The sequence below is a fragment of the Triplophysa rosa genome, linkage group LG1 (assembly GCF_024868665.1).
Source record: "Triplophysa rosa linkage group LG1, Trosa_1v2, whole genome shotgun sequence".
NCBI classification, from domain to species: Eukaryota; Metazoa; Chordata; class Actinopteri; order Cypriniformes; family Nemacheilidae; genus Triplophysa; species Triplophysa rosa.
Genome location: NC_079890.1, coordinates 13,154,294 through 13,168,128, shown reverse-complemented (window position 1 = coordinate 13,168,128; position 13,835 = coordinate 13,154,294). Strand labels below are relative to the sequence as shown.

Genomic DNA, 13,835 nt, shown 5'->3' with positions numbered 1-13,835 from the left:
CTGTATAAGAAAGCAAGCCATACCGGTGTAGAAGGACATGAATATGAGTACATGTTGAAGGAATATTTACAGGAATTTTATTTTAATTTTTAATGTAAAGCTTGAATGTACTGTAAGGCCAAATGCATAAACATACATGCATGTAAACATCAATGCCCCTCAGTGAAATGGCTGCAGAGCATGAGACGAAACCCCATTTTCGTTCTTTTCTTTCGACCTGAACAACCCTTGACCTTACCAGTATAGGAAACACTCCTTTTCCAAACGCATGCCAAACGAATGACCGCTAAACAATGTCAGCTTTGATCTGGTGCCCACAAAGTGGCAACAAGGGACATTTAAACCCAGCTATGTCACGGCACCAAAGGACAAACAATAACCTAGAGAGAATGAGGAAAAACAATTAAGTGTTGATGCACCACTGGAAGGGTTCGACTGGTTCAAGAACATCATGATCACACTAAGGTGCAACACTAGAAAAAGACGGGATGTACATGAGTATGAGAACATCGCTTGTGTGGAAAAGGGTCACTAAATGGGTACGGATATGAGGCTTTGGACACGAGCGTTACTCAGGAAGCCCTGGAGCGTAGAGATTGAGGCTGGCACTAGCAGTGCCCCTCGCACAGAAGCCACAAGAGAAAAGCATTATGACACATGGGAAGAAGGGAAGAAGTCAAACAATAGACAAAACTACAAACCCATATGCTGTCTTTTTCTCATGAAAAGTATTTTCCAAAACAGAATCTTCTTGTTTTTCGCGTGCAACAAAAGTTAAGAATGTCAACACTGTCAAGATCAGTTTATGGAATATTAGGAAGTCATATGATTTGACATTTTGTGTATATGTTGACACGTCTATAACAGAATCAATGAATAACAGGATGAAAATGGCACGGTTTGATAAATGAAAGACGCAATAATGTTCTATGTTACTGACGTTCAACTTATACAATAGGTAAAAAAAGATGTGGAGGTAAAAATGTCAGTTTTAGCATGTTATTCACACAAGTGCCCACTTTGTATTGCTTTGCTTTCAGCAGGTAAAACAAACCGTCAAAACGAAAGACTCGCATAACAAACAACAGCTAAACAATGAGCATCAATCTTGACTGCATCACTTTAATAGATCTCCCTGGAGTAGCGGCAGAGGCTAGTAGCTGCACGTCTCACATGCTCCGCACGTCTGGCACTGCTCCTCAGAGGAGTGGGACAGCCGTAATGACACTAAACAAGAGCAGAGCTGAGACGCTCCATTAAGAAAGGGAGGGGATCCTGGACTGGGCCAGAAGCCCAACAGCAAGTCCATGAGGATATGAGAGTAAAGCAGTCAGTAGAAACGGGACAGACACAAAAAAAGAGTGATAACCATGAGATCAACCAGTAAGAGATGGCGGGGAATAAGGAAAATTGTGAACAGATATGACTTTTCAATGTCCTCTCAGGTCAGAAAACCTCTGTGTATAAAAATAGATTTAAAGCAGCATTTACAAAGCTTGATGGCTTCTCTCTCACCTCATCCGCCTCTTCATCCTCCACATCTAGTATCCCAGAATCCTGTTCTGTGAAGGGGTTGCTGCCAGTTCTGTCCAGACACGCTTCGTTTCGTATTCTCCGTCCACCCGCTGAGTGCTGCTGTGATGTCACTGCGTTGTCACGTGCGATCTGCACCTGCGCCTGAAAAGACAAAATGATCAGAAATATGCGAGCAGCAATAAACGGCAAAACTTTCTGCACTAAAACGATATTTCTGTAAACGCTGTGACTGGATCATTAATTCAGTGACCACATCAGTCGGGTTCATGGATTTCATGAATCAGGCATCACAACTATCAAGAACTTGCGTATGTGCCACACAGAGCTGAGGTGGATGTCAGGATTTTCATTAATCACTTTCATTCTGTTAATAACACAAAACTTTCCTATGGCTTCTGAAGACTTGGAATATAACGCACATACGTGACACTGTATGTGAAATTCAGACTAAAGTCTCATTCAAGAGCAACGTGAAAGACTTACAGCAAGACAAATGAAAACGAAGTTATCACGTACATACATGCACAAATATAACTGTTGTAGTGCTTGAAAGTGAACATGAACTTGCTTTCTTTGCAGTATTTGAGGTCTGAAAAAATCCAGAGCATCTTTTCTGTTATTTTGACCTGTTTCACCAGTTTTCATTTTCTGCAAATAAATGCAAATAGAAGCAATATTTTAATTTGAAATTTGGTAGAAATATTTTTAGTAGTTAACAGAATGAAATGATCCATTTACCTAAACATACAAATAGTCAATTAAAAATAATTTTGAAATGGTCTCTTAATTTTTTCTGCTGCTGTACTTTATAGAAAATTATATAGCAAAAATGCAACAATAAAAAATCTGATTAAATATAAACATCTAAAACAAAAAGTATTCACCTATCTTTTATTTTATAATGGTTAGAACAATTAAATATAACATGACATTAATTAAACCATGGGAAAAAGTAAGTATGCACTAATTACAAAAGCCTACCCACACTCAAAACAGAACTAAGTCAAAGCTGCACTGGTCCAACCCAACTGCCATATTGTGCTATACACTGGCAAAGTGTATTTCCCAGTAGTGCCAACAAAGGGTAAGGCACCTGTGAAAAAGGACCCCCCAATATGCAAAACGTGAGAAAAAGTTGACTGTTTTTCTCTCAATAGTGTGCTATTCTTTAACAAAGACCGTGTGACATCATTACTACGCTTAACGCAAATGCTTGAAGTTATTTAGTAGAAGGCAGGATTGAGGCATGGAGGGCTCTCAAGCAGATGAAAAAGGCCCTCATTATATAAAAAAAGAAAAGAAAATAGGGGGAAAAACGTCAGTGGAAGATGAAAAAAGAAGCTGCACAGGATGTAAGATGGATGCTGTAGATGCTTGGTGGCTCCTTTAAATGCAACATTATTTGTTCATCTCGGAGAAGTTCAAAAAATGCACTAATTGGACTAAGCAAAGATTGTGCGTGTGTCTATTGTGCTCATCTCGCGTTGTGTTCCCTCGAGTAGAGGCATTTGCGTCATTGGGATGTGGAATCGGATGGGGACACATGAAGAGACCTTTGAAATTCAAGAACTCCTTCGCATTAAGGAAATCAAAACTGAAGGACTTCATTTTAGGTGCAGTGAGCATTTAAACCCAGCCTGCGAGTTCAAACCCCAACATCCAAGGTTGTGCATACTTGTCATGTATCTTAACACTAGAGAAGAGCTCAGGTCCAGATAGGCTTTCTTTTGGTGCTGTATAAAAAAATGTGTTGTCCCCTTTATTGTCCCCACTTACGTCAGATACGTTAGATTATAAATGCCCCATTTTACACGTTGTCCTTATGTCTTAGTTTCATTTCTCTGAAGACAACGGGTTCATGCTTCCTCATCTGAAGTAGTGCGTGAGAGAGAGAGAGAGAGAGAGAGAGAGAGATGGAAAACAGAAGAAAGGAAGACTGTAGGAATTCTTCCCCTCACCTGGCCCACTGAAGGGCCCCATTATGAAGAACTTCTGCATGTGAAATGAAGTCCATGTTACCAACATTAGCGATGATTTAAAGTTTTAAACCACCAAAATATGACTCTGATGGGTAATTTATATGGCATTGGTGTGCAGAGGGAAAAGACTATGACCATTTACTAAATTAAATTTAGATAATTTATATAATTGTCTGGATAACATTGTACATGTAACCAAACTCCTCCTAAAACCTGAGTGAAACAAGATATTCAATGAAAGAAACTGTAGGATAGGACTTGGATTGGGTGGATTTTGTCCATTGAGAACTGATTGGATTGTGAAAAGTGGGTGTTACATAGCAGAATGAAGCCAGGTGGTTGAAGCGGAGAGGTTGGAAAACACAAAAGAGATTTGTGAAGTCATTTGAAAAGGAAAGCTGTTTTAAAGGAGGAGCAATTTACTGAATTTTGAATAGATGAGCAGGAACATAGATGAGTACATGGTAGTGCTGTAGTACTCGAGACTTTTTTTATGGTTGGTATTTGCACTCGGACTTGGTCATTGGTCTCGCCAAAGGTTCTAGTCGGTCTCGATCGAGTCCAGCGATATATGTTTTCTTTTCTCCTTCAAAACAAAACATTGATAGAGCATGCTTCTTGTGATCCGAAAACAAATGATCCCAAAACTGTTGCCGACTCTCGACTCAAGCACCGCGTGTGCTCATAAGTTCTCTCTTCACACAGCAGTTCAGTTCAGTGTGTGCTGTTGGTGTAACTAAATAACTCCGGTATATTGGTTCAAGTCCTCGGGACTGTCATGCACACCAGAAAGTGAAGAACTGAATTAATTTGTGGGTAATATTAAGTGTTTACGGGAGACGCTAAACGCGAACAATTCAGGTGAACTGGTTCGACCGGTTCACTTAAAAGAATGAACCGGTTCAAATGAACGATTCGTCCACGGCGCGAACCAGACAGCATCAATCATTCATCAGGCACGATGTCAGCGAGCAGCGGCATAATAACATTTGGTTTTACAAACCATAAAGAATTTATCGACAGTGCGCTTAAAAGGAAACTTTTTGCAACAAAACTTTCCCCGAAACCTGTGGGACAACATCCAATTTCGTAAGAAACCAGCAAAGCCATCACAAAGAGAGGTAAGTTAATGCCATGTTTCAGAGTTAGCATTGCATTTGAGTATTTTTATAAGTTCAGAAAGTAGGGCTTAAAGATAAGATTGATCGTATTTTTATTGTCATTGCGATATGAACATGTTATTTAAGTATGGGCACAGAAACGTGCTTTTAAACGAGCCGTGGGGCCTCTGCTCTTTCTGGCAGCTCCTCTATCAAACACGCACGGGCACAGGCAGGCGCACACACGTCTGGTTTATTATCTCTGTGGGGACAGTCCATAGGCGTAATGTTTTTTATACTGTACAAACTGTATATTCTATCCCCTAACTCTACCCCTAACCATAAAGATCATAGAAAACTTTTTGCATTTTTAGATTTAAAAAAAATATTGTTCTGTACAATTTATAAGCTTTTTTGCCCATGGGGACCTCAATTTTGGTCCCCACGGTGACACGAGTCCCATTGAATTGGTGTGCATTCAGGTTTAGGTCCCCACCGGGATATACAAACATGAACACGCACGCACACACACACAGGTGTTAAAAAGTTCCTTAAAAAGTAATAAAAAAGTCAGGGGGTTTTGGTTACTTTGGGGGACAAAGTAACCAAAATAAGTCATAAGTTCAAGAATGGGAACATATTCAAGTGTTTGGTGGTTATTCGTTACATTTTCTATTGGCAGAATAGGATTGTTACACTTCAATAAAAAAAATGTGAAGTTACACTTCGGCTTTGTGACTTTAGTGCCTTATTTTATCTGCTTTTGATCATTACAAACAATAATGAAAATGATTATCTTAGAATAGATGATATGCTGTCTCTTGCATCACATAAACAACCAAAAGTATGTGGTCTTGTAGTCATGATTTTTTTTATGTCTCTGTCTTGACTGTCTCAATTGGACTCGGTCTTGACTTGGACTCAGTCTTGACGCGGTCTCGACTAGTCCTGGTCTTGGACTCGACAACGGTGGACTTGACTACAGCCCTGGTACACGGGTATGCAATTCTGGAATGAGCATCTCAGATTTTCTTCCTCCTTCAAAGTGCAAAAATACACGGCAGGAGGTCCACAGTAATAGTACAGAAGAACAAGGCTTTGAGAGAAAAACAGCAAAGGTTTCTGAACTAAAGGCGTTGTGTGTAATTTTTGGAGGATCTATTGACAGAAATGCAATTTTATATAAATAACTACGTCTTCAGAGGTGTATAAAGACTTTACAAAATGAAGCATTGTGTTTTTATTACATTAAAATGAGCTATTTCGTTCTACATACACCGCAGGTCCCCTTGCATGGAATTCGTCATGTTGTTTCTACAGTAGTCCTAAACGGACAAACTGCTCGACAGAGCGCATTTTGTAAATCCTTTATCTCCTTCAGCAAAGAAGCGAAAACGTGACAACATCTTAGTCCTATGTCAGCCGCCGTAGTGCTTCGAAAGTAAGGGGTGGAGTGAGCCATTGGTTACAATTCGCAACCTCACCACTAGGGCCGCTGCATTGCTTACACTGGACCTTTAACTAAATTGTACAAACACATTTTAATTGGCATGTCATCAATTTGTTGTTAAAAAACAGAAATGGGTACAAAGAAAGTGAATATGTAAATAGCTATGTTTCCATCCAAAGTTAAGAATTTAACTAATTGGAATATCATAAAAAATTGCAAATAAGGCATCCAGTGAGTAAAAAAAAGACTAATCATAACTTTCCTCCAGATTGTAACTAAATGGCAGCAAATATCACTAAGGAAAATGGAAGTAACTGCAAAAAGAGAACCGTAGGCTGTCTTTTTAATAAATAATACATATAATTAATTACTTGTGCCTTAGAGCGCTCAGACTCACAGAAACACTATATTTTAAGGCACATTTTTAGAATTTATACGCATCTTGGCGTTTCCATCCAGCATTTTTTATGTGATATCCCAAAATGTGCAAAAAAAATCGGTGGATGAAAACAGGACTAATAATCATTTTGTTGTTGTTGTATTTATGTATAGTGTTCATTTATGGTCTTTGTGTTCCCTTCTTTTTCCAATGAAGTTATAAAGTTTCTTTTGGTTTGTCTGCAGAAAAAACCTATGACACCACAGACAGGCCACATATGACAGAACGCATGCGAGACAAGTCAAACTTTTCTTGGAAATACACGCAACAAAGAACTTGTGATCAATAACAATCTCTGACTAACCACGTTTTCCCTATACTCAATCCACCCCACACACACACATATGCTTGACTCTCCCTGTGCTCGACAGCTTACAATGGAGCCATTATTACAGCACTGGATCTCCCAATACATTTATTTTCAGATCATTTGTTAGTGGAATTAAAACAATCACAGGCACAGAGACTGGGCCTAATTTCCAGTGGAATAGGAACCAGTCTGCGAGTCTGGATAGCAGAGCCCCTAGACAAATAGCCTTCTGTTATTAGTGGTTCGCTCGCTCGCTCATCTGGAGTCAGAGATGGAAGAACAGAATTGGAGGGAGGCATCCAAATCTCAAGAGAAGCCATCTCTGCCGTTTAAAGGAAAGTGGATCAAGCTGAGGTTGAGGGTCTAACCCTGGAACAATGGATTTATTTATTACCCAAAGGTTCTTGTTGGTGGTGATGCCGTGTGCCTAGTGACGTCAACCTTCGGAAGATGGAAACTTCAACTCCAATACTGACAGTTACAATGTGAGCATAATATGGGAAAATAGCCGTATTGGCAAATATAACTGAGAACTGGACAGGTTAGGGGTTATACGCAAACTACACTGCAGCCTCTATTAAAAGAGGGATTTGATTATGGCAAGAAAAGGCGTTCTGTTCTTCATCAGTCAGCGGAGAGCAGTTGATCCATTCTTCTCCCGATTTAACAGTCGGAACCGTCTCCAACGTCACTCAACCACACAACCACTGGAGCAAAAACCCACAAAAAGGGAGAACAGCCAATGGCATGCTCCTGTATTTAGAAGAAACCACTAGTGAAGCTGCAAAAAGGCCACTGGGAGCACCGACGTGTAGGCGGAACAGTCACATCTGTTCGAGAAGAGAGGTCACAGGTCAAAAGCAGGAGTCAGTGTCTGCGTCAACGATGGGATTCATAAGAGAGTGCTATAGATGGATTCTCTGAGCTAACAGGAAGCTTGCGCACGGTGACATTAGAGCTCGATTTATCTTCTACTCGGTTTACTTTTGAGGAACAATTCTGTATAGCTTTGCTCAAATCAGCACGTGCCGGGTTACAGCCAAAACACACACATGAATGCGAGCCAGGACGACAAATCTTCCAGGACTCAAAAGACATGCAAGAAAACAAACTTTAATATGAGGAATGTGAGGCTTTGGCAAGTGCCGGCTGGACAGACACTTTTTTAGAAGGTTACAGGTGTTAGAATCTTGGTTTAGCTCTACACCAACATTCCACCTCTGCGGGGGATCTTACAGAGCGGTGGAGACAGACGAGATCTGGAATGTGCTCTGCTGCTCCCTATTGGACACGCATGGAACTACAGGGAGGAGAGTGTGCTGGATAAGAGAAATAAAGTTCAAATAAATAAAGAGTGCTGTTTGTTTACCAGCAAATGAAAGAGATTGAAGATTGATAGCATGTTTAATAAGAAGTGAAGTGAAACGTGAGTGAAGTTTCTGGGATGTTCTGATTGGTTGGTTGCAAGGTCAAGTCCAAGTCAAATAAGCCCACCACATTTTAATAAAAATGACTTGTTTGTGCTCAACTAAAGGGAATGTAAAGGGAATGGCATTGGTAACATAAGTAGAAAGTCAATTTGTAAATCATGAGATTTTTTGGGGGGGGTGAAATGCTCCTTTGAAAGAAATATGCATCTGTAGAATTATGCACTAAAATAGAGTATGCAAAATTGTGTATGTAGGGTTAAAGTATAGAATGCATACGTTTTTCATTCACAGATGAAAGACAAAAAAACAACAAGGCATGATGGTATAAAAGCTTGGCAAGCCTTCCCTGGCAAGGTTTAAAAAAAATAATAATAATGATCTTCATTTAACTAACACAGTACAGTTAATCCAAACCTTTAAAAAACAAACTACTCCATTTCTCACTTTTATTAGAAGATGAACCTCGGGATACACAGTCAGGCTCCGTGAGGAACGATTCATTCAAACATTATGTTCACAAAAGGAAGTCACTGAAGATCGGCTCCAGCGGTACCTCGGATCAAGGCTTAACTCTGAGACTCCAGCAGTAGCTGAAGACGGTGGCCAAGACTCGGCCAGACATGGACCTCATCAGCAGGAGCAGAATCTGGGTCAAACTGAAGCCTGTGATGATGGGAGAAGGAGGATGCTGGTGTGGGAGGAAGCTCAGTTTTTTTAACCCAAACAGTCACACCACATGTTGATGTTTTAGACGCACAATAATTGTGTGCATTTGTATGGGTAGAAGTGCATGTTGCAATTTCTTGGGTTGAAGAGAGTAAACATTATAAAATACAATTAGCTGTTCTGAGGAAGAGGCCATTGTAAGGACAGGACAGACACCCAAGAAAACGCATAACAAAAATCACATGGGCAAGTGTGTTTCATTATCTGTTTGGCAATCGTAACACTTTTACATGCAGCCAATATTACACTCAGGGATTCATTTTTAAAGTGGCAAAAGAACATATCTGGGCATCTACAGAGCTTTCTTTGAGATTTTATGTTTGGAACAAATGTATGAAGGAAACAAAACATGAATATCCAGTGATTGCTCCCAATTTGCCTCTCTTCATCTTGCGCAATCTACTTTTCACCCTGTTACATGATTCTCTACTCAATCCCCTCAATAAATCCCCAAACTGAATGCAGACGACCCATAATTCTTTGCAGCGAACTGGTTACAAAACACCAAATGAAACAAGGTACTTAATAGGGTCATATCCTACACTCTTAAAAAAAGGTGCTTCAAAAGGTTCTTCGACACCAGAACCTTTTGGTTCCATAAAGAACCTTTAACATCTGAAGAACCGTTCTGCTTCACAAAAGGTTCTTTGTGGCGCAAAAAGGTTCTTCAGATTATAAAAAAGGAAGAAAGAGATGGTTCTTTACAGAACCTTTCACTGAATGGTTCCAAAAAATGGTTCTTCTATGGCATCGCTGTGAAGAACCTTTTAAGCACCTTTATTTTTAAGAGTGTATGCACTTATAGCATTATATTTTTGCACAATTATGTTGACCGTTTTTTTATTATTTATTTTCTTCCTCTTATGAATTAATTGCTACTGTACCTTTAAGTCTATTTACTGTACATTGGACAACGTAACCAAATCAAATTTGGTCTGTAAAAAGGAATCGATATATGGGAGGTCGTATATAAATTCTTGTCGTTATCGTTTCATGTATTGCATGACGTGCTCCCTTTAAATGTAGATTAAGAAATCTCATGAATGGTGGCACCAGAAGAAGAACCCAAATCGAGGGATGAGGATGCCCTTCAAAAACAAAGCAGATGATCAGACTCAGCAGCAGAAGCAGCGGGGAGTTCAAACCAAACCGACCCCATTATCCAGATTGGACCGGTGGAAACCCACCAAAAGCTGGAACTTCAGGAGCCAACCGTTTGTTCAAAGCATGGACCATGGCGGAGGCTGATGAAGAGAGGGAAAATAGGACAAAGTGGAACGAAACTCTGGGCTGGGGCAACTGGAAGGAGACCAGCATGAGAACAAACAAGTATCTTTGATTACGACTCATGGTGTCTGACATAAGCAACTGCATATGGAAAGACTGAATGCATTATTAACTTGCTAGTAAAACACATATCTGCTACCATACCTGGATGAATACATGTACTGTCTCATTCTCTTTGATTCTGAAACCATCAGGGACACAAGAACTTTTTCGAGAACCGGTGTTGGGAAAGCTTCTTTGAAACTGAGGTTTTTAAAGAAAGTCAAAGTCCTCTTGTGAAAAAGCAGTTCCACTAGTTCTACACCAAAACCCATGCACAAGGCCTCGAATTGGCGGATAAGTTTTCAAACAAAGTCCTAATACACGGACCAATTTACCAAAATAGTAGCAAAATGTAGCATTTTGTAACGCTGCACTGCTACTGAAGTGTGCACATACAAGCAACACTTGTCGTTATCAGGAAATAATATCTGAAATAAAATTTTGGGTGACATCTTTTTGGATTCTTCCACTCCCCAGAGTTTCATAATTAGGATCAGTAACACATTTGTATGCAGAGGAACGGGTAGTGAGGAAAGTCAGAACTTTCTGAGGAACATGTTAGTGCTGTCAATGCAAGGTCCATACGACAGTGCTTAGATGTTGTGGGTAGTTACCAGCACGTTGTGGTTATGTTGTGACTTTTAGCATTTTGCTATGGGGTTGTTAAGGTTTTCATGTTTGTTCTTTATTGATTTAAGTGAACAAAGCCAACCCCCAGGTCTCCATGACATTCTGATCCATATATACAATACGGGTCAGATTCCTTTACGGGGCGAGTCACATTTAGCATTTTTTCAGCACGTAAGTTCGTTATTTTAAATGTAGACACGTGGCAGGCGCGCGCAAATAGTGAGCAATGCGGTCGGGATGCGCATGCAGTGCGCGCCGCATCAAGATGAAAATAGTTCGACTTTTCAGAATGCCGCACGCGCACTGCATGAGTGGGGCACCCCAAGCAGTGGGGCTCGCGTTTTCCACGCGGTTTTACACACGAAATGTGAATCGCCCCTTATGGGAACGTTTAGCACACTTATGTTACTAACCAAAAAAAATAGTATTGTTCCTCAAGTTGCATAATTTGAGATATTATTCATCACAGTAGAACATGCAGTGTTAGACAAATAATGCCAAATTGTAATATTTAGGGTTACCTAGTACTTCAGCATCAATATTAATATTGCTCGTAACAGACACAACCAATAAAGCACAATAATACCGATCATCTACCAACCAGCTTTCTCTTCTATTAAAAGGGACAAAGAGAAAAGCTAATAAAAATGCAAAAGACAAAAAAGAGGCCACGTTTCCTTGGCGCTGGGCGGAGCTCTTAATGCTTATTTGGCATTTCATATTTTAATGCACTCCTCGCCCCATCTTGCTCTAATAACTGTAAAAGAAAGCAGAGGACTTTTCTGCATTCCAATGAAAAATCCACTAAATTTCTCTCATATGTGTTCCCTCCGTCTTTTCCGCGTCTCCGTGCACTGTCCTTGAAGCAGCGTCCACACGCAGTGTTCCACTGCTCCTCTGGCATAAACAAACGCGACCTGAAACAATCTTTGATTCGGAACAGATTGGTAGCTCTCTTTCCTCCAGACTAAATTACTAGATGGTCAAAGATAAGAAGATGAAAAGAAAAAGCACAATGAACTAGAAGAACAAGGCCTCTGTCCTTCCCTCAGAGCGCTCGCATTTAAACCTAACTGTGACCAGCAGGTCAAATGTGAATATGAACCGTAAGGCAGCGGTCAATGAGTGCAATAAATGCAGAGTAGTTCTGATACAGCTCCAGTCATTATTTAGATTATTTAAAGTCATCTCTCTCTCACACACAAACACACACACACCTGTTTCATGGCAGTCTCTCCGATCTTATCCGAATGCTTGCGGATGCTCTCCAGGAAGTCTTTGAGGTCAGACATGGAGACGTCTCTGATGTGTGTGCGCAGACGTGATATGTTCTCTGCCATGATGCTGCAGAATCGATACGATCCCGCTTGAGGCAAACAGCTCTCCTCCAGCTGCTCCAAGGTTCGTAGGGCCGGGTAGTATCTGAGGTGGCACACGACAGGGTCAGGGGTCAGAAACGAAAGGTACAGAATATACAGGAAAGAAACTTCGAGAGATTATTTTGAAATCTGCGTCATGGTACAATAACTCTATGGTTATTTACATTTAGCGTACACTTATAACTTTTATTAACTTGTTCCTTGCACACAATTACATTCTTAGTTCATTCTTGGTTAAAAAATAATAAATGAGTGCACATCAAACTAATGCAACAGTACATTTAGAATCGTGAACATGAGTACAGTAAAATATCACAATACTTAAAAGTGCACATTTTTATACCACACTTAATAGGAAGAAGCGGTATAGATCTCCTACTTCAAAAACCTCTCCTCTAATTTCAAGCACACATGCGGTACATGTTTTTAACCTTTGGTTAAAGACTTAAGATCTCAGCATGATAACAATTTAACCCAATCACAATGATCTCAGAGATGAGCAATGCTGGACTCTGGGCGAGCAGCAGGACGCACACACTCGCGCTCAATACGGCATCACAGTCACGCAACATTACACAGCAGACCCGACGCCGGGGAGAGCGAGTCGCTCTTGGCCGACCCTGCCACTACCTCCAGGCTAATGGCAAAACCAAGCGCACGAGAGAGACAGAGAAACACAAAGAGGAGAGATAAATAAAAACCAAAATGGATGGAAGAGTTACAGGCCCATGTCAATCTTAAGGTCACATAGAGGACGAGACAAACCAGAGCAAGACTGAAAAACCAATCGCTTACAACACATCTTATATACGGTTTCATCGGACGCACGCGCCTGGAACCCTGTGTTAACTTTGGGTGCGTGTTCGGTCTGGCTAGTGGCTACTAGTAATATAATTTATATTTGATTTATATCATTATTCATTTATATGAATACTTTATTGTACATCAATTGTGTTCAATTCAATTAAAACTACTCAGTTACTGATTCTCTATTGGGCCACATGATGTTTGTTTATATTGTTGCCACCGTCTATAACACTGAGAAATGCTCAGAGTGACACGTGTAAACATATTGTGCTAGCAGAATATAATAACTCGTATAGTATTTGTCCTATACTATGTAGAAAAAAGCATAATAACACCTTTTGCATCTGCTAAAGCTTGTCAGAAGAAATCCAGTCTCTTTGCAAATGTATCCCTCAGTGCCTTTCAGTCCCGATGGCTGCCAAATGCTGCTTTGCACATCTCAGACGTCCTTCTGAAAATCTCTGGTCAGCACTCCAGTCACAGCAGACTGCATGAGACTGGCCAGTGGTCAGAGACTGTTTAAATAATCAAAACCTTTCTCACTTTCCCAGCTGAGAATATCCCCCTTCTCATCCATATCTAAACAATGTCACATTTTTGACATTTTCAAAGTAAATGTGATAAAAATATTGTGGTGACTGTGAACTGCTCTTATGTGTTTAAGTTCAACAGGTATACATGTGCCTCTGCTGCCATCTGGTGCCATCTAGTCACTTATGA

General features: G+C 40.3%; 1 protein-coding gene across 2 annotated transcripts in view; it reads right to left on the bottom strand.

Annotated features, from left to right (window-relative positions):
• Positions 1-13,835, bottom strand: part of exoc6b (exocyst complex component 6B) — a 96,902-nt gene that overhangs the window by 61,235 nt on the left and 21,832 nt on the right. For both annotated transcript variants that reach the window (XM_057337183.1, XM_057337194.1), the window contains exons 6-7: positions 12,147-12,351; positions 1,516-1,677 (exon numbers count right to left, since the gene is read on the bottom strand). In XM_057337183.1, the coding sequence (XP_057193166.1) occupies positions 1,516-1,677; positions 12,147-12,351 (367 nt within the window). The remainder of the gene's footprint in view (positions 1-1,515; positions 1,678-12,146; positions 12,352-13,835) is intronic.